Source organism: Saccopteryx leptura, chromosome 13 (assembly GCF_036850995.1).
Source record: "Saccopteryx leptura isolate mSacLep1 chromosome 13, mSacLep1_pri_phased_curated, whole genome shotgun sequence".
NCBI lineage: Eukaryota > Metazoa > Chordata > Mammalia > Chiroptera > Emballonuridae > Saccopteryx > Saccopteryx leptura.
In genome coordinates this window covers 5,730,148-5,753,228 of record NC_089515.1, presented here as the reverse complement: position 1 = coordinate 5,753,228, position 23,081 = coordinate 5,730,148, and the positions used below count along the sequence as shown (strand labels likewise).

Genomic DNA, 23,081 nt, shown 5'->3' with positions numbered 1-23,081 from the left:
GTTGGGGAGGAGACGATACCAAATTAACAAAAATCAAGCACAGCCTGTGAAAAGCACAACAAAAGGAAATAAACTGGGTTCTACAATTTAAATAAAAATGGGAGAAGAGACCAAGCTGAGACCCGAGGATGAGGAGCAGGTCTTTTGTGGAAAGTGTGGTGGGAACAGTGTTTCTGATAGATGGAACAGCAGCAGTGGAAGTCCTGAGGCTGGAGGGAACTTAGAGTGTCGTCATATCTGATGGAACAGCTAGAGCAGGGGTCTCAAACTTGCGGCCCGCGGGCCACATGCAGCCCGCCGAACAATTTTGTGCGGCCCGCAGACTAATCCACAAAGTTCAAAATATTTTGGATAAAATTAAGTAAGCCTAGGGGCCTACTTGTATTTTTCATTTCTCCAGCATCCTAGCTAGATATTAGCTTAGTTAACAGCAGTTGTGATGCGAACTACAGTTTCTGGTCGTTTTGTGACACTGAGTAAACTGCATGTACGATTGTGCTTGTTGTACTGATTTTTTTTTGTTTTCAACTGCAGTGAGAAAAGTGTTGCGTAACAGTTGCCTTTTGTAGACCTAGTGCGGCCCGCTGAACGGCTGTGGTCTTGCTCTGCGGCCCACATGCTGAGTTGAGTTTGAGACCCCTGAGCTAGAGTCTAGTGAACGAGAGGAGTGTGGCTGACACGAGGCTGAGAAGATGTGGGCAGGACACAGGGCCACTGTCAGGAGGTGGGAGTCGCAATCTAATAATCTAAGAGCCAAAGGGCACCTTTGAATGTGATGTTTTTAAAGCATCCTCTGGCTGCCGGGAGGAGAATGGGCTATAGAGAGGTAACAGGGAAAGCCCAGAGTGCAGGGGGTGGTGGTGGTGGTCTGGGGCAGTAACGATGTGTTCAAGTTGTGTGCAATACAACCGAAAGAAGAAAGAACAGTAACTAGGCAGCCAGGCCCGTGTTTGCATAGGTGACGCGGTCAGCCAATTAAATGAGTCAAAGGGTTGGTTATCATCCTCTTCTCAACAAGGAAAGATCACCGGTGGCTCCAGCCAGGCTCCGTGCCTTGCCTCTAGGACCGCTTCATGAATATTTATAGGCTGAGCCCTGGTCTCCACTGTGGAAGGTCGTTTCCATCACCCTTCCCAATGACTCGTGTGGGGACAGAGCACCCTGATCCTACCCTGTGTGGAGCACAGCCTCTGAGACCGGGCTAAGACACAGGCTGCAGAACCAGCCGGCAAACAAGACCACAAGAGGGGTGCCTGGGCTGACTCGAACGGACTGAGTGTGGACGGGAAAGTACCGAACTGAGGTCCCAGGTGCCATCGGCACGAGAGAGGCCTGTTCCCTATTCATCCAGAGTTGTAATCGATTCAAGTCGTGGCAGGAATCCGCACCTGCAGATCTTGGAAGCCCAGCCCAGGGCCCAGGAAGCCACGGTGCTCCTGGCTGCTCGCCACCCCGGGCTGGAAGAGTGACCTGGGCCGTGAGGGAACCTGGGGCCGTCCCCCTGCAGAGGCAGGCACGGAAGTGAGGAGGGAATCCCACGTGTTAGAGAGGCACTCCACGAGCCTGCTAGGAAACCAGCGAGCCTTCCGACGGTGCCAGCCGCTGCCTGACACTCAGCCACTGTCAGGCTCTGCTTATGACACACATTACCACCGCGGTTCCCTACACTGCTGCTCCTGGGGGAGTTTCTGCGAGAGATGACAGCCTGTCCAGAAACTCAGAACCTCGGCTCGGGGCCACTGCAGGACAGCTGCCCTCGAGGGGACACAGCGGTGTCACCCTGCCTCCATTCCTGCTTGTCCTCTGCAGCCAAAGTTAACCCGGCTTTCTAGAAAAAGAAGACATTGGCTTTTCCATTTGACTCAATGCCTCTATGAATGGGGGGAGTGGTGGTGGATAGCATAGCTAATCCCTAAAAAAAGGGTAATTCAAAAATAATGTCCATTGCCTTTGGGACGTATTATGTGACTTTCGCCAGGAGCAGGTTTGCAGACCCCTGCCTTTCTGCCGGCAGGCTCAGGCAGAGGTGAGAATGAATTTGTGTTCCCGAGCGTGTGGCAGGTGACAGGGGCAGTGGCACGCGGCAGGAGCGCTCAGCGCCCAGGGCTTCCGGGCTGGACTCACAGAGCCGCAGAGCAGAGGACGGACCCTGCAGCTCTGACTGCAGACACCCGCTCAAATCTAACAGAAAGCCTCGTGGAAATGACAAGCAATAGCTCCGGCCTATGCTGTGCCCAGCGCACACACCCCGAGCTTAGATTTACTCCTGCTGCTCCAGGAGGAAAGAATGCCAATATCCACAGAAAAGAAAATCTCAGTTGGCAAACTGATTTTTGCCACGGTGACCATGCCGTCGGGGCAGAGAGATGCTGGGAAGAGGCCGGCACCATGGTTGCGCTGCGTGAACAAGGTCAGTTCACTGCAGCGCTGTGGACGGCCGAGGAGCAAGTCAAGGCCAGCTGCGTGAGGCGGGCAGACGGCGTGGTCCTTGACTGCGCCCCTCCCATCCTGGCCACACGTGCCACCCCAGACACTGTGCGGCATCCTTCCAACCCCCAAACATTTCCACTAACCGAAAATCACTTTTTGCATCGTTTTCATCGTATAACTGTACTTTAAGTCAAGGACATTTTCTCTCCCATAAAAGCAATCACAGCGATGTCTAGAGAGGAATACTGAGAGCGAGTGCAGCTGCCTCGGATGCCTTCCCATTTTAATTTAAAGGCTCATTTCCACACCAGTATGCATTATTAACAAAACAACGTTTTTATTCAGGTGCCTGCCTTGACCCCCCCCGCAATTCCCTGCAAATCAAAATGACTGGAAACAACTGTGCCCATCATGGTTGAGAGAGCTGCAGACTTAGTTAAAAAATTAAAACCTGGCTGGCGAGTGCGGCCCGAGCGCGCCCGTCTCCACGGGACAACAGACATGACCGAGCGTCATTGCGACAGCCGGGTTATCGATCGCGTCACATGGACGATGCGTATTCCACGAGGTACTCGGAGCAAAGCGGCTCGATGACGACAGGCAGTGGTCCCACTGTGTGCCACTGGAAGAGCCACCCCTTCATCATGTCCTCCCTTGGGTCTGGGAATCGGAGAAAATGTTCGAAGAGTGAAACAGACGTGTCCTGGGACCAGGGATGGGGCTGGCCTTGGGTGACTCCAATTCTTAACTATGTCACTCTAAGGCAGGTAGGAGAAAAAAGCAGGGTAGAGACTCTTGAGAAACTGGTGGGGGTGGGGTGCGGTGGGGGTTGTTTTTTAAACTCTGGGCTTCAGATACAACTTCCCCTGCTGAGTATCAATGTCAAGGTGAGCCAGCCCCTCCCCTCCACCCCCTAAGGAGTGACTGTCCCCTTCTGTGTGATGGGGAAGAAAAAGAAATCATGGTTCTTTTCCTGCCATAGAAAATCTCGGGAGCGTATGAACACATCGGGAGTTAGGGTCGCATGGGCGGAACCCCAGGGCAGAAAGAATGAATCTAAAATGGAAGTGAAAAGCCCTCAATGGCTCGGTGGAGAGCAGGGGAGAGGGGAAATACACCACTGCCCACAGGTCGGAGGGGGATTTTAAGCATGAGAAGTAATTAGGAACGAGCAAAGAAATAGTATTTGTGAAATGTGAGGCTGCCTAAGAGTCAAAGTCAGGGGAGATGACATGTGCCCTGAGGAACGTTGAGGAACACGTCCCTACTCTGTCCCGCGTCCGGGCAAGTGACGTCGCCTCTAGGAACTCTTGCTTTCCTGTCCACAGAGCGACGGGGAAGCCGAGAAGAAACACCAGGGGACTGTTGCTCATTTCCTCTCCGGCTGTACTCGTTTCAACTCGGGACCTCTAGACAGATGTGGCGAATGGCCCCCCGCCCTCCAGCCCTTTCAAGAGTGTGCCGCGTGGCCTGTGGGACCCACGGAGGCGATGGTGGATGTGAGAGGGCCGGGCAGCCATCCTGGGGAGTGGTTTATGGCGTTGCCCCTTGGGGCATTGGGTGCCCTTGTTCCTGCCCATGCGGCGGGGACGGAGACCTTTCCAGTTCTGCAGTAGAAGGGAAGACCTCGGAGAAGCAGCCTCAGGGACAGATGACCAGAGAGAACTCTGACCACTCGGACAGCCCCGGGCGGTAAGTAGGACAGGCACCAGCTGCCTGGTTCGGGGAAGGGACACCCCTTAGCCATGCCCCACGCACAGACCCAATTCTCCTCTGCACAGGCATGCGGGCAAAGACTGGGCACGTTCTGCAGACCACCGTGGATACCCCAATCGCAAAGCAGACCGGACATAAAAAGACCTTCCTCTCATCCTCTTCCCGCAGACAGAGCGCTCTCTGGGAGCTGCCGGGCAGGGTCCATTGGCATCTTCCTTACCACCGGGGCGGGTGCAGCCCTGCATAGAGGCCTGGACCGGATTCTTACTGAAGACACAATCAATAGCCACCCTGTGGCCCTCTGAGCCAGACTTTACCCAGCAGGTAAACAATAAATAAGCCTGCGGTTGACATTAGCTAGTCAAGGATGGATAGAGGTCTCCATGTTTGGTGACGATTGGCCCGTGCATGACACGCACCACCTCCGGATAAACTGGGTGGATTCATCCCCCGACACAACGCCCAGGTAGAAACATTTCTCCAGACATCCCGGCACCAGGTGGCCCCTGCTGGTGCCCCCAGGTCCCCAGACACAGGACATCGGGTTTCCCCTCCTACCCTTCTTGCCCACATCCGGGAGGATGGTGGGAGTCCGGTCTCCACAGCGGGTTGGGAGGTGTTGTGATGTCGGAGTCCACACGAGCCCCAGATCCCCGGCAGGGTTTCCGCCCGGAAGAGCTTGTGTCCGTCGGTGATGTTTTCCATTGGTTCCAAGACGTAGGTTTTGTTTTCAAATGTCATAAGTCCCCTGTTGAAAAAGAAATAAGAAATAAAGAAAGGAAGAAAAGAGACCCATAACTTTTAAGGGTAGCTCCTTGTTTATGGCTGAGACCCAGCTCTCGATGAGACGAGAACGGAAGGAGAGACACTGATTTACTTCCGAGCTCGGGCTTTAACGGGAAAGGACATTTCTGTGACATGTTTGCACTGATTCACCTTGCAGATCTTTTGAAGAATGAGTCAGAGAAATTTTTTGTTTCAAATACTTTTTTGGGGAAAGAATAGATAGGGTTAGCCTTCATATCTTTTCTTTTTTCTTTTTTTGTTTTTACTTCTCAAATATATATTGTTGAGACAAAGAGACAAAAGATGCTTTACCCGCTTAGAAAATAACTGTATCTGAATGAGCCAACATGATTCATAGAGAAACCTTTTTTTTTTTATTAAAGGAAGATTCCTACAACTGGATAGTCATCCTGATTGGCCAGATAGCCTAAATATTTCAAAGGATTCTGAAAGGTTGAGTATAAAATTATTATTATTTTTTGTATTTTACTTATTTGACTTGTGGGAGATGTGTGGAATAAGGCACCCCTGTCAGCACACAGAGCGTTAGACGTGCTTCCTAAAGAACGAGCTCCGAGTCCATCTCGGCTAAAGCTGGACCACCCTTTACAGGAGCAAACACCTTTGGAAGATGTCCCAGCCCTGAGGCTGAGAAGGTGGCCTCCGACAGTCTGGCTGAAGTTCTAGCTCTGCCATTGACAAGCCGTGGGCCCTTGACCTCTTAGAGCCTCAGTTTATTCATCTGGGAAATGGGATAAGAATACTAATTTCCCAGGGCTGCTTCATCCAGTTCAGACGTTTAGCCTAGTGGAGGCCACAAGCCAGCACTTAAATGGTGGCAGCCTTCTTGGTTATTGACAAGGGACGGTGCATGGGTTAGGTGTCTGTTAACATGCAATCCCAAGAAGGTCCTCAGCTACGTTAAGACATCTGCCCACGTGCTGACATTCGTGGCTCCCTGATAGGAAATACAGCACCAATAAGATAAACCTATTTCCGGGATTAACGATGACTAAACAAAACGTTTTGAGCTAACATTTAGATTTAGGAATAAAAGAATAAATTCTTTAAAAAAAATGACAAAATTTGCTAAACAGTCTCACATGTAGAGACAGAAGGTGGTCTTGGGCCATGAACCACAATGCACATGTGACCTTTTGGGGCAGTACAGAGCTGAGGCTACATCTTGCTCCCCGAAAATGAGCAATGTCCGATTCTGTCCAATGATGGGAACGCCAGCCTGCATGATGGCTTCTGTCTCTCTCTTTTCCAGTGAGGGGGACAATCAAGTCCTTATTGAAAAGGTTCTTTCTGATGATGGAAAATGATTTTCTTTGGAGAAACAGCAGTTTGGGTGGCAGTCAACTGACTGCTCTAAGGCTTCCCACACATCTCCTGGTTGCTGTTATTCAGCACGTCTCCCCACTGCAGAAATGCCCAGACTCCCCACCATTACTCAGCACGTCTCCCCACTGCAGAAATGCCCAGACTCCCCACCATTACTCAGCATGTCTCCCCACTGCAGAAATGCCCAGACTCTCCACCATTACTCAGCATGTCTCCCCACTGCAGAAATGCCCAGACTCCCACCATTACTCAGCACATCTCCCCAGTGAAAAAATGCCCAGACTCCCCACCATTACTCAGCATGTATCCCCACTGCAGAAATGCACAGACTCTCCATCATTACTGAGCACGTCTCCCCACTGAAGAAATGCCCAGACTCCCACCATTACTCAGCACGTCTCCCCACTGCAGAAATGCCCAGACTCCCCACCATTACTCAGCACGTCTCCCCACTGTAGAAATGCCCAGACTCTCCACCATTACTCAGCATGTCTCCCCACTGCAGAAATGCCAGACTCCCACCATTACTCAGCACGTCTCCCCACTGCAGAAATGCCCAGACTCCCACCATTACTAAGCACGTCTCCCCAGTGAAGAAATGCCCAGACTCCCCACCATTACTCAGCACGTCTCCCCACTGCGGAAATGTGCACTCTCCACCATTACTCAGCACGTCTCTCCATTGCAGAAATGCCCAGACTCTCCACCATTACTCAGCACGTCTCCCCACTGCAGAAATTCCAGACTCCCACCATTACTCAGCACGTCTCCCCACTGCAGAAATGCCAGACTCCCACCATTACTCAGCACGTCTCCCCACTGCAGAAATGCCCAGACTCCCCACCATTACTCAGCACATCTCCCCACTGCAGAAATGCCCAGACTCCCCACCATTACTCAGTATGTCTCCCCACTGCAGAAATGCACACTCTCCACCATTACTTAGCATGTCTCCCCACTGCAGAAATGCCCAGACTCTCCACCATTACTCAGCATGTCTCCCCACTGCACAAATGCCCAGACTCCCCACCATTACTCAGTATGTCTCCCCACTGCGGAAATGTGCACTCTCCACCATTATTCAGCATGTCTCCCCACTGCAGAAATGCCCAGACTCTCCACCATTACTCAGCATGTCTCCCCACTGCACAAATGCCCAGACTCCTCACCATTACTCAGCATGTCTCCCCACTGCGGAAATGTGCACTCTCCACCATTACTCAGCACGTCTCTCCATTGCAGAAATGCCCAGACTCTCCACCATTACTCAGCATGTCTCCCCACTGCAGAAATGCACACTCTCCACCATTACTTAGCATGTCTCCCCACTGCGGAAATGTGCACTCTCCACCATTACTCAGCACGTCTCTCCATTGCAGAAATGCCCAGACTCTCCACCATTACTCAGCATGTCTCCCCACTGCAGAAATGCACACTCTCCACCATTACTTAGCATGTCTCCCCACTGCAGAAATGCCCAGACTCTCCACCATTACTCAGCACATCTCCCCAGTGAAAAAATGCCCAGACTCCCCACCATTACTCAGCATGTCTCCCCACTGCAGAAATGCACACTCTTCACCATTACTCAGCATGTCTCCCCACTGCAGAAATGCTCAGACTCTCCTCCATTACTCAGCATGTCTCCCCACTGCACAAATGCCCAGACTCTCCACCATTACTCAGCATGTCTCCCCACTGCACAAATGCCCAGACTCCCCACCATTACTCAGCATGTCTCTCCACTGCAGAAATGCCCACTCTCCATCATTACTCAGCATGTCTCCCCACTGCAGAAATGCAGACTCTCCACCATTACTCAGCACGTCTCCCCACTGCAGAAATGCCCAGACTCTCCACCATTACTCAGCATGTCTCCCTACTGCAGAAATGCGCACTCTCCACCATTACACAGCACATCTCCCCACTGCGGAAATGCGCACTCTCCACCATTACTCAGCACGTCTCCCCACTGCAGAAATGCCCAGACTCTCCACCATTACTCAGCATGTCTCCCCACTGCAGAAATGCGCACTCTCCACCATTACACAGCACATCTCCCCACTGCAGAAATGCGCACTCTCCACCATTACTCAGCACGTCTCCCCACTGCACAAATGCCCAGACTCTCCATCATTACTCAGCATGTCTCCCCACTGCAGAAATGCCCAGACTCTCCACCATTACTCAGCACATCTCCCCACTGCGGAAATGCGCACTCTCCACCATTACTCAGCACGTCTCCCCCTGCAGAAATGCCCAGACTCTCCACCATTACTCAGCATGTCTCCCCACTGCGGAAATGCGCACTCTCCACCATTACTCAGCACATCTCCCACTGCAGAAATGTGCAGACTCTCTACCATTACTCAGCACATCTCCCCACTGCACAAATGCACAGACTCTCTGTGCAAAAGTCAGCTTTCAGTACAGTGACTCTTAGCCTATCCTGAGACAGGGAGTTCACACTCTTCTTGCGATAATTCACATATGCAACCATGCATCACATTTTGCAGACAAGTCAGGCGACTCAGGACTACGAATGCCATCCATGGCCTCCAGGTTTAGGGCATTAGTTCTATATTTTATGGCACTAACCCACAGATTTGAGGCTAGCTTAATCCTTAAGAAGTAGTTTTAAATGTTTGGTGCTCCTTCCGTTTCCTTCGGACAATTCATCTCATTTCCAAAGGGGGGTAAGGTCCCTCCTATGTCATTCATTCTCCCTCATTTATTTCAGTCATTCACTGATCCTGTGCTCATGGATGACCTCCTAGGTAGGTGACAACTTCATCATTTTCAAATTGGCATAGAGGGACAATATTTCAACCTCCCAATAGTATGGGAGGAAGAGGTTCAAAGCAACAAGATAATGATTTTGAGCATGCTCATTCTCATCTACGCACACAGATCTAGTCCTTATTATTCAACTGGTTCACTCCCCCGGCCCCGTTTTATAAAGTGGGACAGGCAGTGGAGAGAAACAGGTCATGCCCAGGAAGCTAGCACCCGAATCAAGAAGTCACTTCCGAGACACAGGGCTAGTTAGAAACCCTCGGAGAGACACGCTGGGTGTTCCCAACACTCGTGACACGTGGCTGTGGAGAGAGTGGGGGACCAATGTGGTTTACCGTAATGGAGGAATTTGGGGCTATTTTCAAACCCCGCTGATGGATTAAAAGCAATATTGCTGCGGTCCTGTGTCCCCGGCCTCCCGCCACACCCCAACTGTCTTTGTGTCCCTGAAGAAGTGACTCTGGTCATCATCTCTGTGTGGTTGCCTGCATCCCCTTTCCTTGAAAAAAAAAAATTATGAAACAAAACCTTGATTTCTAGTGTAGAATGACTAATAGGGGATTTCTGTTTATTAAAAGTTGATTTTTAGAAAGCTTACATTGAGAAAGAGAACTCTAAAAAAAAAAAAAAAAAAGTAGGCCAGGGGAAGTGGAAAACGAACACACTTGAAGGGGGAAAAGTATGTTGATCGGTCAGAAACCCCACGTGCCTGCCCTAAAAAAGAAAATGGCGCCCACGTTTCACTTTGTGTTACCAGTTTCTAGTTTTCATTGGATTTCAATAAGCTGAACACTTACAGTAAAATCATGTCACCAAGTTTTAATCGGGAGAAGCAAATTGCTGAAAAAAAGTTTTTTTTCTACTTAATAGAAAATTTCTAGAACTTGTTATTTAGTCATAAAAATGTTCTCATATCTCCTTTTATCTTTTAAGTCATCCAAAGGCCAGATGTTGAGAAACTGGGGTGAAGGCTTTCCCTTTTGCTGCAAACAACTGGCAGCCTCTAGTGCTGCTTAATTAAATAATTGCTTTGGACTGTCTTGAGTATAATTAATCATTTAGCTCTAGAGATTGCTGGAAACCACAAAACTCAAGGATCCAAGGTTTCGGAGATGTAAAAATTTGATGTTCTCACAGCCCTCACTGGCCCTAAGCTAGATAAGCGAATGTAATTTAAGTCGAATGTCATAGATATTTAGTTATAAACTTGGAGTTGGAAATAGCTCCCAGTGTGGAATTTAAACCCAGCAGACTTGGAGAGTTGAGTTCTCTCCCCCTTGGTGGAGCAGGAGGAGGGAGGTTAGAGAACAGTTTGGGAAAGATTTGGGAATTGGGTGGGGTGGGTGCCTTCTCTGGGGGGCGGTGAGGAGGGTGGACCTGCCGTCAGGGGGAAGGGTGAGGCCACGTTCTGGGGCAGCGAGTTGGACGTGATGGAAGGAGAGCAGAGAGGAGAAGGGATTGTTTGGGTGAGGAGGGCGACCCCCCCTGGTGCTCTGCCTCGATCCAGGCTCTGGGCCGTGCCCGGTGCACTTGTTACCAGCAGACCCCCACGCAGTTGCACCTTGGGCATGACACCCGCTGTCACGGGTATGCAGGTGGCATGCAGTAGAGCTGGGCCCCAACATGGCTCCCTACGTTCTCCTGCCTCCCTCCAGCACTATTTTAAGAGGGTTGTGGGGCCCAGAACACGGGCCAGTGTGAAAGAGGCCGATGTCCGAAGGAAAGGGACCCGAGAAATAGAGCGACAGCTTTTATATTTTTTAGATTTTATTTATTCATTTTTAGAGAGAGAGAGAGGAGGAGGAGGAGGAGGAGGAGGAGGAGGAGGAGGAGAGAGAAGTTGAGGGAGGAACAGGAAGCATCCACTTCCATATGTGCTTTGACCAGGCAAGCCGAGGTTTTGAACCGGCGACCTCAGCGTCCCAGGTCGACACTTTATCCACTGCGCCCCCACAGGTCAGGCCCAGAGCAACAGCTTTGAAAACCGGCAGCTTTACTTTAACATTTGAACCCCTGTTGTTGTTGTTCTTTTCTCATTCCGCAGAAGAGGAATCTGTTCAAGTTTTAAGTGGATTTTATTAGCTCTCAGAGTGGAAATCAACGTTCTGTCCTTCTTAACCTTCAGTTCTTAATTTCTCAGGCCACGCCGGGCAATGGTGCAGCTCCGTGTGGCTGTTCCCACGTCCGTTTTTCTCACGGCCGCCCAGCACGCAGGACAGTGGCGCGGGGGTTTCTGACCGCCCATGGTAAGTTCAGGGTTAGCACGAATGGGTGATCCTGGCTGGTTCCGTGTTCAACTGCCAATTTCATTTTCTTGGAAAAGAGTCTTTGCTCTCGATATCCCGCTGCCAGTCATAATTTAGAGACGCAGTTGGTGTGAATTTCATTTCAGGCTTTTTTTTTTTTTTTTTTTTTTTTTTTTGAGGCGCTCGTGGATAGAAGCAGTATGTCCCCTCACAGACGCTTGATACACGGTGACGGCAGCAATACTGGCGAGTACGTAAGAACCAGAGGGGGGGGGCGGCTCATTTCTAATCCGTAATTTCCATGTGAACTGCTCAGGAACCATCAGACCACCTATCTATGACCCCTGCCATGTGCAAGGCACAGGCGAGCCCCCAGCGGGTCACGTGAGGACATCTCACCCCCTGGCCCCCCTTTCGGGTGTAATTTGTGATCACCAGGTTTGGGAGGCACAACCAAAGAGGTAAAATGTTGAGCTGTTAGAAAAGATGTGAAGAACAGTTACTATGGAGGCATCTGCACAATAGTAGCAGCTATAATTTATGAGGAGACCACCCTCAGCCAGACTCCTTTTGAAAAATAACAGCTTTATTGGGGGGAAATAACTCACCTACTGTTAAGTTCACTCTAGGAACACGGCAAGCCAATGGTTTTTTAATACCTTCCTAGAGTGGTGCACACATCACCCACAATCTAATTCCTGCATCTTCAACACCCCGAAAAGAAACCCTGTACCCATCAGCCGCCATTCCTTACCCACCTTCCACCAGGGTCCAGGCCCTCGGAGGTAGTATTTTCTCTAATATTATTTACAGCAAACCTTACAAAGCAGGTATCAGAAGCTCACTGAGCTAAGAGAAAGCCAAGGATAAAAGCCCAAGGTCGCACTGTAGTGAGTTGGACAGTGTTCCCCCCAAAGAACGTCCAAGTCCTAATCCCCGGAACCTGTGGACGTCACCCTTGGAAAAGGGGTTTCTGCAGATGTGATTAAGTTCAGGATCTCAAGATGAGATCATTCTGGATTTAGGGTGGGCCCTCAATGCTGTGATGCGTGTCTTTACGAGAGTCCGAGAGAGGAGAGGCCACGGAGAGAGGGGTGAAGGCCACGTGCAGACGGAGGCAGAGACTGGCCTGAGGTGGCCACAGGAAATGCCAGGATGGAAAGGGCCATCGAGAGCCGGGGGAAGCGTGTTCCCTGCATGGCCAGCAGAAGGAACTGGCCTGACTGCAGACTTCTGGCCTCCAGAGCTGTGCATGCGCGGAGCGCTGTTGCTGTCAGCCAGTTTGCGGCCATGTGTTGTGGCAGCCCAGGAAACGCACACAGCCGTGCAGCTGGTCAGCAGCCGCGCCAGGATTCCCCAGACGGACCTGGTTCTCGAGTCTGTTCCCTGGTCCTTGGCTACAGTGGACGGTCAGCCCCTTTCTCCTCAGTCACCAAGAGCTTGCTCTGGGGTGGGCTCAGCCGATGTCCAAGGGAGAGATGCCAGAGCACCTCAGGGCTGCCCACAGGTCCATGGGGAAAGGGGCCTTGAAGGGGGTCCTGGGAGGACAGGGAGGGCTGGAGACAGGGGGTAGGGGGGCCCAGGTGAGTGGCCTTTGAGGATGAGATGGGGGAGCATGGGGCAAGGTGAGCAGCCTTCAAGGAGCACAAGTGGAGGCGAGACAAAGGTTAGTGTCCCCGGGAGAGACACCGTGGACGTGAGGACACGTGCAGGTGGGCAGAGGGAGCCTCGGAAGGAGGTCTGGGCATGCAGCGTGGGGGCAGTCGGCGAAGCTCTTGGAGGGGCACCAATCTCTGCCTGCACCCGTGACCTTGGCTTCGGGCCTCAGGCTGTGCTGTGGTCTCATCACTCATTGGTCTACACACTCTTTCTTTAGAGACTAAAAGACTGCCTCTCATAAATCCAACAAATTCCCAGCTCGGCCAGGACTTGCTGTTCCCTCTTCTCTCTGCCTCCCCCTCCCCCATTCCGGGGGTCTCTATTGATCTCCCTGCTGCTTGCACCAGAAGCCCATGGTGGCCACCCCTCCGGCCTTGGGGGCAGGATGCAAGCTGCTTTCGGATAAGGGCTTTGTTCTGTTCCTCTGTGTCTCTGGGGACCCAAAGCCCTCACCTGTTCCCGGGGCCATCCCCTGGCTGGAATGACCTTCCAGGCTGACACATCACTTCGGAGGTCCAGGTGGGCCCGGACTCCATCAGAATGGCCTGGCATTCAGGGCCCTTCTGTGGAGCTTCCTCTGGGGGCTTCTGTCACCTTGCTTCCCGGAACTTACCACAGGGCACTAGAGTGATGTCTGGCTGCTCCACTCACCCAGGGAGCACGTCCCTTATCTGCTTTCTCTCCCTAGCCCCAGCTGGGCCCGCATGGCCAGCGGGTGACCAGTGTGTGCGGAGGGGATCAATCATGTGTGCTGGAGTGGGGGAAGGGCTCTGACGTGTGGGCCACAGGGAGCCACGTGGTGTTGAGTGCAGGGGCGGGGGCAGGTCCTAAGATACGATCAAGCAGTATATTTGAAACACGACCTTCCGGAATGCGCAAGATGGCTGTGAAGGGAAGGGTGGGGCAGGAAGCACGGGTGGGAGGCTATTTGAAAATCTTGGAGCAAAGGTTGATCTCTGGGCTGCTGATGAGAACTGTTTAGGAGATGAGTGGAAGATCTTCTGGGGGCGGGCGTGTGCAGGGCCCTGGGGCAGGAGGGAGGTGAACAGAGATGGGGGGGGGGGGCCCAGGGCGCAACCACGGCCCCAAAGGCGCAACCACGGCGCAAGATGCCCTGGGCTTTTCACAGAAACGGGCTCAAGAGGGAGACCCAGAGGAGTCTGGAATTTGGGCGTTTCAAGCTCCTGAGTGAGAGTGGGAGCTGGGGAGAGCTGAGACTTGACCTTGGGAGTCCTTCAGGGTGGAGACGGTGGCTCCCACCGGTGTTTGCCCAGGATGATGGGATGAATGTCCATCTGCATGGGAGGACGAGCAAGGAAAGACCGCAGTACAGAGCCCTGGCCAGAGCCGGCATGGCCAGAGGGGTTGGAAGGGGACCCAGCCCAGGCCCGCCCAGTAGACGCTGAGGGCCTGAGGGCAGACTGCGGAGTTAGGGTCAAATTAGTTTTTCTTCCCTTCTAAGCAAAGTTCTTCCTTCACACGACACACTGTCCTCTAAAGACAAATAAAAAATTCAGACCAGCTAAGATTACATTTCAGCAACCAGTTGATGGCTTGGGGACAGCACAGCATTCCACCAGCATTTCCTGAGCGCCCAGCACGGACCAGTTCAGCCCAGGGCTCTGTCTCCTTGGAGGCCTCCGTCTAGCAGACAGGACAGCAGAGGCAAGGTCATCTCCGTGCCCCTGGCTTTCTGGTCCTTTGGGCCACTTTGCCACGGGCCATTTAGGATGAGCTATGAGATCTGGAAAAACCGTACCCACCGAGGTCGGTGAGCAGGGAGCCCAGCCGCGAGGTGCCGGGTGAGCAGGGAGCCGGGCCGCGGGGTGCCGGGTGAGCAGGGAGCCTGGCCGCGAGGTGCCCGGGTGAGCAGGGAGCCGGGCCGCGAGGTGCCGGGTGAGCAGGGAGCCGGGCCGCGGGGTGCCGGGTGAGCACGGAGCCCGGCCGCGGGGTGCCGGGTGAGCAGGGAGCCCGGCCGCGAGGTGCCGGGTGAGCAGGGAGCCCGGCCGCGAGGTGCCGGGTGAGCAGGGAGCCCGGCCGCGGGGTGCCGGGTGAGCAGGGAGCCCGGCCGCGGGGTGCCGGGTGAGCAGGGAGCCGGGCCGCGGGGTGCCGGGTGAGCAGGGAGCCCGGCCGCGGGGTGCCGGGTGAGCAGGGAGCCGGGCCGCGGGGTGCCGGGTGAGCAGGGAGCCCGGCCGCGGGGTGCCGGGTGAGCAGGGAGCCCGGCCGCGGGGTGCCGGGTGAGCAGGGAGCCCGGCCGCGGGGTGCCGGGTGAGCAGGGAGGTGCCGGGTGAGCAGGGAGCCCGGCCGCGAGGTGCCGGGTGAGCAGGGAGCCGGGCCGCGAGGTGCCCGGGAGGACCGCGACCCCAGGGCACCTCGGGGTAGCCGGCTCCGTGGGGGGCTGTGCTCAGCTTCCTGCCTCCTCCGTCTTGTTTCCCTCCTGAGGTTCCTGCCCCTTCATGTTTTCTCAGCGGGAGATTTCGGGCCCAATGTCTACAAACCCATTGACTCACCTTGTTGGTTAAAAATTGGAAATAGTAACGCCGCACGAAAGCAGAACTTTCGTCTTTTCAACAAGGGCGGTGTTTGCTGTGACCATTCAACTGTAAATAATTACTTTCAGCGTCATGGGTTAGTTCTGACTCCACAGGGCCGCAACACTGGTCGGTTCTGCCCTTTGAAAAACCAGTTGATTGGCTAATTTTCAGTAGTCTGGGGGCAAGAAGTTTTCCTGCATTTCATGTCAGAGTGGATGTCGTTCTATAAAACTTAGCGCTGCAATCTTTATCTTACACAGAAAAACCACTGAGAGGCTTTGAAGGGACACAATCGTGTGCATACTGAGTCCTGGACCAGAAAGCCACACAGCTGCATTTCTTTACTGAACTGGATTTTTGAAAGCATTCTGTGCTGTCTCCCACCTCTAGGGCTGGCGCAGAGCTCTCCAGGGGCTACAAGCAATGCATCAGAAATGTCCCCCACCTGAAAGGTCCTTTCAACAGGGCAGGTGAAAGGACAAGAAGACTCAGACATCCACTGTGACGAGGGCGAGGGGGGGGGCGGTGCTTTAAAACAGCAATGTAGCAGATATTCCTGGGGCACCTGCTGTGCGACAGGAACCGTGCCGTACACGCCAAGGCTGCCTGTGACGCACAGGGGACGCAGGCTTGAGCTGCGTGATGAGCAAGCAGTGTTTGGGAGGCCAGGCTGGGCTTCCTGCAGCAGGCGTCATTTGAGTTGCTCCTTGCTGCAGCATGAACCTTCCGAAGCCCATCGAGAGGTAGGGAGGGCAACGTGTCCCAGGCGGCAGGGCAGCGGGGAGAAGGACAGCAAGCCCTTGTGCGAGGCTTAGTCTGGAGACAGCTGGAAAGCAGCACGGCTGAGACGGGGTGGGGGGCTTCCTCAGGGTAGAGGACGATGGGCTGAAGATGGTGGTTGGGTTCCCATGAGGCGTTCCCTGGCGGAGGAGAGGCACGGAGCATGAGAGCCAACGAGAGACCAGGATGCGGGGGAAGCATGCGCATTTCATAGAAACCGTCCCAAGGAGGGCTGAGTGTCCTAGGAGGCGTGTGAGGTGGCCCGGCTCACTTCGGGCCCGGGCTCCCTGCTGCCTGCCCTCAGAGTCCTTTCAAAGGCAGAACAGACTCACGGCCGCGCCCCTTCTGACCACGGCACACTTCATGTCGTCCCTGCCAGAGCTCCGTCCCCCGCCATCCCCCTGCCTCCTGGGATGCTGGTCCTTCTCCTCCCTTATCTTGTCCCTTCAAACTGAGGGATGGCCATCACTTCTCTCCTCTCTTCTCTGGGTCCAGGACGGAGTCTCCCTTGCCTGCTCCTCTCGGATCAAGCCCTTTTGGAGCACGTGTGAGGGTCCTTCTCTGTTTTTGTTTTGTTTTTCTCTGCAAAGCTGTAGCTGGCTGGGCTCTAATCAAAGCATCCCCCACAGGCCATTTGAGTTCCCCTCTGCATTCCCAGCTTGGAATGTATCTTTGGGTCATTCTGTGCATTTAACATAAAAGTTTTAATCCCTTTTTTCGTTGTCCAAATCTGCTGGGCTGGTTGCGACAGGGTGTGCATCCCTCTGTTCCCACCCCGTCTATCCGGCTGCCGCTGGGCGGCTGATGGGACCCAGCTCTCCCTCTGGTCGGACTCTCCACCAGCCAGACCCTCAGGCTGACTGTGAGCTCCGTGCACGGTCCACTGTTCTTGCAACAACAGCACGGAGTCCTGGGAAGCTCACGTTCTCAGGAGCACCATCCACACACAGGTTCCCCTTCCCATCCCACTTGGTCTTGGTGGTCGACACGGTCTCTAACTCTTCTGACTGTTCTGAAGTCCCAGCCAAGAATATGGCACCATACTCCTCTTTGCCAGGCTATGGGTTGTGCCGGGTCCCGGGAAGGAATGTTCTCCAGGTGCTGGAGTTCAAAGGTGGACGCTGAGATGCTGTATCACCCAGTCAGAGAGACAGACTCCTCCGCGCGGAAGGAACCGGGGACCCAGTTCACTGCCTGGGCTATGGTGCTTGGAGGAGGAGAGAGCATCCGTCTGGGGCCCCAGGGCCTCCATAGTGGACTGGCCGCTGGCCTTCGTCCCAGACGCCGCCAGGTCTGCCCCACCCCATTCACGTCTGAGCCCCCGGTTTGCATGACCACAGAGCCCGACTCGGTACGTACACACTGTGTGTGCGGTGTGTGCGTATGGAGGCTCATTCTCCGTCATCCCACACAGAACCCCCAGAGCTGTGCGGTCACTGCCGACACCCCGGGGAGCAGCCCTGCCGTGTGCTCAGACTGGCATGCCCCCCCAGCCCCTCCCTTCTCCCTCCCACAGAACCACACTCCAGTGCCACGGGCCAGGGCAAAGCAGGGCTCTGATGATACAAGCTGTTAGTTCCTAAACTCAATAAATAGACCCAATTAAAAAAACCTGGGGCAGCTGGAGGTTGGTCAAACAAACTGGTTTTCCTGGTGAGAACACAGGGCCAGCCGTGATGAGTCGGGAGCGGCTAGGCTGCTCGGCAGGAGAAGGTCGTGGGGTCGTGCTTCGTGCCACAGCCTCGCCACGAAAGCCCTCCGCCTGCCACGCCTTATTCCACACGTCTGGTCTGGGCTAGGTGAGTCCCTTTTACATTGTCTCCTAATAGGAAGGACTTTCTATCATTATGAAGCATGCAGCGTAATCGCTACCTCGTTTAATGCCCTGTCTCTTTCATCACCAGGAATTGTTCAGTCTCCGAGTCACGTGAATGAAAGACTCTCACAAATCCGCGGATGCTGAGCTCCGCAGGGTTAGTCCCCGCCCCTGCCCCGCCCCCCACCAGGCGGGGTCAGCACGGACAGAGGCGCAGCAGGAGAAACCTCGGTAAGCCATGTGCCTGCCAGCCGTCATGTGGGGCCTCCCGTCTGGCTGGGCAGAGGTGAGGCCCCATCGTCCACTCTCAGCACGCCAGAGTGAACAGGAGAAGAGAGGGGTTGGTCTGCCATAGCCGTGCTTATGACCAGAGCCGTTCACTGTCAGGGTCACTTACCTGAGACCAGAACAAGTGCTGAGACTGACCGTCGAACCAGGATATCCTTGCACGTGTCCGTGGTAGTAACAATGACCCTGCAGGGAGGAGAGAGGCGGTTCAGGCATCACATTTAATCGCCCGCTCACAATAAACCAACTGCCTCTGACCATCTCCACTTGCTTTTAAAAACGGAATTCCCTTCTGCATCAAATATTTAAATAAGGAGTCTTAACAGGAAATGCTAATAAGCCCAATGCAACCCAGCCAGGGGGAGAACATCCATAGGCTTGGAAAGTAGACCCCCTGGGTCTATTCTTGTCTCTGCCACCCTCCAGGTATGTCCTGATGCTGGGTGTTTACAAAATCCAGCCGCACAGCAGACCTCATGGACATCGCCACGTCACCCTCGTGCAAACTGTCTTCTGTCATGAGAGGAGGAACCGGCACATAACAAGACGAGGTCTCAATCTATGGCTTATGAGGACAAAGGAGACGGTGAGAGGGAGGGGGGTGGAGAGAGTGAGAGAGGGGACCTCACCGAATCGCCCAATTAAGAGTGAAATATCTCACTCGGTAGGAAAGAAAAACCGGAAGGTCTTCTAAGAATAAAGTCCCCCTGTGATGCTTCATTCTTTAATCATGTCACTGCTTGCAAAAGGAAACCACAGCGTGGACACCTCCTGAGTGAAGATGGTGTTCCGTCCAGAATCAAGCTTTGTTTTATTGTTGAACAAAGTAACCCTGGGTGGGCGAATGGCTGGCAAGGAGTGGGTGGGGACACTCAGTACTCCTCAGTCAAGCCCTCAGAATGCCAGGGGCCACGCCCCCCCAAGCATACAGAGCGGTCACTTGGGCTTCAGGCTGTCCCCACAGTGCCGCCTTGGCCCCTGGTTCCCTTACTCAGGACAACACTGATTCACCTTTCCAGGGCAGGACTTGCTGCCAACAGACATGACACTGCAAAGACCCCCTCGACTTTGTGAGGAAAGAGGACCGTCCTTCACGGGGGTGGGGTGGGGGGGGGAGGAAACCCCGACAGCTCTGTGAGAAGGGGGCGGAGATAGATGGTGTCTGTGTCACTGAGGACAGGACGGAGTTCTGAGATCACCGGAGAAGGAAAGGCGGGAGGTAGGACTGGTGCAGGACATTTGTCATTCTGACATTTTCTTATTGATTCCAGAAGTTCTGTATCTAGTCAGGATATGAATACTTTGCCTCTTACGAGGTGAGAAATGTCTTTATAATCCACTTAGGATACTTTTGTGTTGTTGCACAGAGCTTCCAGTTCTCACACCGTCAAACATGTCTTTCCTTTCAAGCATTTTGTGTGTGGCTGACGGTGGCTTTCTTCAAGGTCACAGGCATGTCCCCCTAAATTTCCTTCTATTTCTAGAGTATGACAGTTAGCTCTTTAATCTGTCTGGGATCTGTGTTTGCGGGGGTGTGAGGTTGGACTCTAACTTTCCCTGCGCACCGAGGGCCAGCTTCTTCCACCACTTCCCTTTTCTTACTGATTTGCAATGCTACCTTGTCACGTAGGAAATTCCCCTCTGTGTACCTGGCTCCCTCCGCGTGCTCCCCGAGCAGTTCCACGGAGACACCCTTCCCTCCGTCCCTTCTGGTGCTGATTCCTTTCTAGTTACAATCGTCTAGATGGCCCTTTAATAGCAAGATAAAGTCCTAAAGTCCTCTTTTTTATTAAGATAGATTCACGGGCCATAAAATTCACCTTTCAAAAGCACACGGTTTTAATATATTCACAGTGTTGAACCGCCATGGTCACCATCTAATTCTTAATCATTTTTGTGACTCCAAAAAAAGAAGCCTTCCCCCCATCAGCAGTTACTTCCTGTTACCCCTCTCCCAGCCCCTGGCAACCACAAATCCACTTCCTTTCTCTGTGCACGTGCCTGTCCCGCTCAGGTCACTGCCTGGGGTAACTGGGATCATACAGTCTGTGGCCGCTGGTGCCTGGCTTCTCTCACAGAGCATCGCGGGTTCAAGGCTCACCCCCGTTGTAGAAGGGATTGTACCTCGGTCCTTCTAATCACCGAACACAATGACATTGTATGGTCATACCACCGTTTGTGTCTCTGCTCATCCAACGAGAGGTATTTGGGTTGAGTCCACATTTTCGGTGTTACAAATAGTGCTGCCACGAACACTTGCGTACACGTTTTTGCGTGGACATGTTTTCAGTTGTCCTGGGTCCAAGCTCAAGTGGGTGTATGGTTATACACCCACAGGTAGGATTGCAGGGCCGCACGGTACCTGTGTCTGTCAGTTCTGAGGCGCGGCCCACCTGGTCCCCTGAGCAGCTGAATGACTTCACTGAGCCGGGTATGAGGGAGTGCACACGGGTTCCCAATTCTCCATGTCTTTCCCCATGCTCACCCCTGTCCTGGCCAGCTTTCCCATCCCAACGGGCAGTCCCGTAACTGGGTCGAAAGGCTCTGGTTGGCCCCTGCGCGCACATAGAATTTGCCTTCTTTTAGAGAAATAGGAAATGCTGCTATGGGCCGTGAACGGTGACCATAATCTCATCCACCGGCTTCTGAAATTCCAGAATCATTTATTTTGAGTCTCAATTCATTTTTCATAGATTATTTTATCAAGCGTCCTTTCAAATGAAATACCCAGAAATACATGCTCGCGAAAGCCTGAGCAGAGTACAAATTAGTATAAAATTAACTTCCAGTTCAACAACCAGGTTTGGCGCATTGCTTATGAGGGGGAAATGGTGGATTTCGGCTCTCATGAACGGGTTCTCACATGGTCCACCTCTCTCGGCCGTGACCAGAGGTAACGTCGGCTTTGTTTACCCCTCAGCTGGCTGGCCGACCAGCCTGTGGCTTGCTCCGGGCCAGTCTAAGCGACGAGCTCCCCAGATGACCACGCATCATCGCCAGAACTCCAGGTCCCAGATGTTCCAGGGCAATGACTGTCCCATGAAGTCTTATTATTATAATTACTAATATTTTTCCCCCGATATGATTCACAAATGTGTCAACAAATATCATTTAGTTTTTTATTTTTAATTTTATTTTTTTATTTATTCATTTTTAGAGAGAAGAGAGAGAAGGAGGGAGAGGAGAGAGAGACAGAGAGAGAGAAGGGGGGAGGAGCTGGAAGCATCAACTCCCATATGTGCCTTGACCGGGCAAGCCCAGGGCCTCGAACCGGCGACTTCAGCATTTCCAGGTTGATGCTTTATCCACTGCACCACCATAGGTCAGGCCCTCATTTAGTTTTTTTTTTTTTTTAATTTTATTTATTCATTTTTAGAGAGGAGAGAGACAGAGAGGGAGAGAGAGGAGAGAGAGACAGAGAGAGAGAAAGGGGGAGGAGCTGGAAGCATCAACTCCCATATGTGCCAGGCAAGCCCAGGGTTTTGAACCGGCGACCTCAGCATTTCCAGGTCGATGCTTTATCCACTGTGCCACCACAGGTCAGGCCCTCATTTAGTTTTTTTATAACATAGCACTTCATCATAGAAATTCACAACTCAGGAAGACACACTCATCTCGCCCCTTGTCATGTAATCAGCTGGGGAACTTGGTTATAAAGCGTGAAGGGGCAGGGGTGGGGAGATGAGCCCTCTCGTGGTGGCTGAGGCCGGGGTAGGACCACCGGCGGCATCACCATCAGGAGCAGCAGGCGAGTATGTGTCCCCGCCTCTGAGGGCCAGGTCGCCTCCTGTGGACTGATGCTGAGAGGGAAGAACCGGCCAGGCCTAGTGGATGCATACAGCACGTGGCCTGCCGCGGCTGCACCCGCGAGAGAAGGAGCAGGCATCCGCCATGACTTACGGAGGTCTCGTGCGTGCCCTAGGACCCACAGACTTATGACCACAACCACCACCCTTGCCAACTCTCCCAAACAGCCTCCCCCTTCCGCTGCCTCCAGGGTCCAGTCTCTTTGTCACGTCTGCAGCAAGATGTGGCCATGCCCACACACCGCTGTCTCCACCCGGTTCTGCTGACCCCATCATTTCTATTTCCACCAGCAGAATATCACGCAGAAAATAGCCCCAAACATGCATAACCACGAAATTACATCTTTTCCTTTACAAAACCTCTAACCATGTACTCTACACACTTATTACCTAACCTAATGCATTTTTCCTCCACTCCAGTAAAATAAAAATTTCCTTCGGTTTAATACGACCCATCAAATATAATGGAGGAGGCGAGAGGAAGACACAGTAAGGGCTCCTGAGCTTGGAAAGGGTGGCCCCTCACTCTGTGCCCCGCGGAAAGTCAAGTCAAAATTCTGCTCCCCGGCTCTTGGAGGACCAGACAGAAAGGAACTGTCGAGGCTGTGATATTTCCAGTGCTTCATTCCTCGGGAACCCCGTCGCCTCCCCCACACCCCCAGCCACGTGCCACGTGCTGAACTGTCCTGATGTGCTGTTTGAATCACACAGCATTCTAGCTGGAGGCAAGCGTCAGGCCGCCTAAGGCCAACCTCCCTCTGTTCCAGCTGCCCCTCAGCGCACACATGAAAACCGAGGCATGGCTGGGTCACAGGGTTGGTTAGTGGCTGAGCAGAAACCGAAACCCAGGCCTCAGGCCTCTGGGCTGCAGGCCTGA

The 23,081-nt window shown here is 53.2% G+C and overlaps 1 protein-coding gene across 1 annotated transcript in view; it reads right to left on the bottom strand.

The window, feature by feature from the left end:
- Positions 1–23,081, bottom strand: part of ADAM12 (ADAM metallopeptidase domain 12) — a 302,779-nt gene that overhangs the window by 86,351 nt on the left and 193,347 nt on the right. The window contains 2 exon segments of the mRNA XM_066355592.1: positions 4,705–4,894; positions 18,508–18,584. Coding sequence (XP_066211689.1) covers positions 4,705–4,894; positions 18,508–18,584 — 267 coding nt within the window.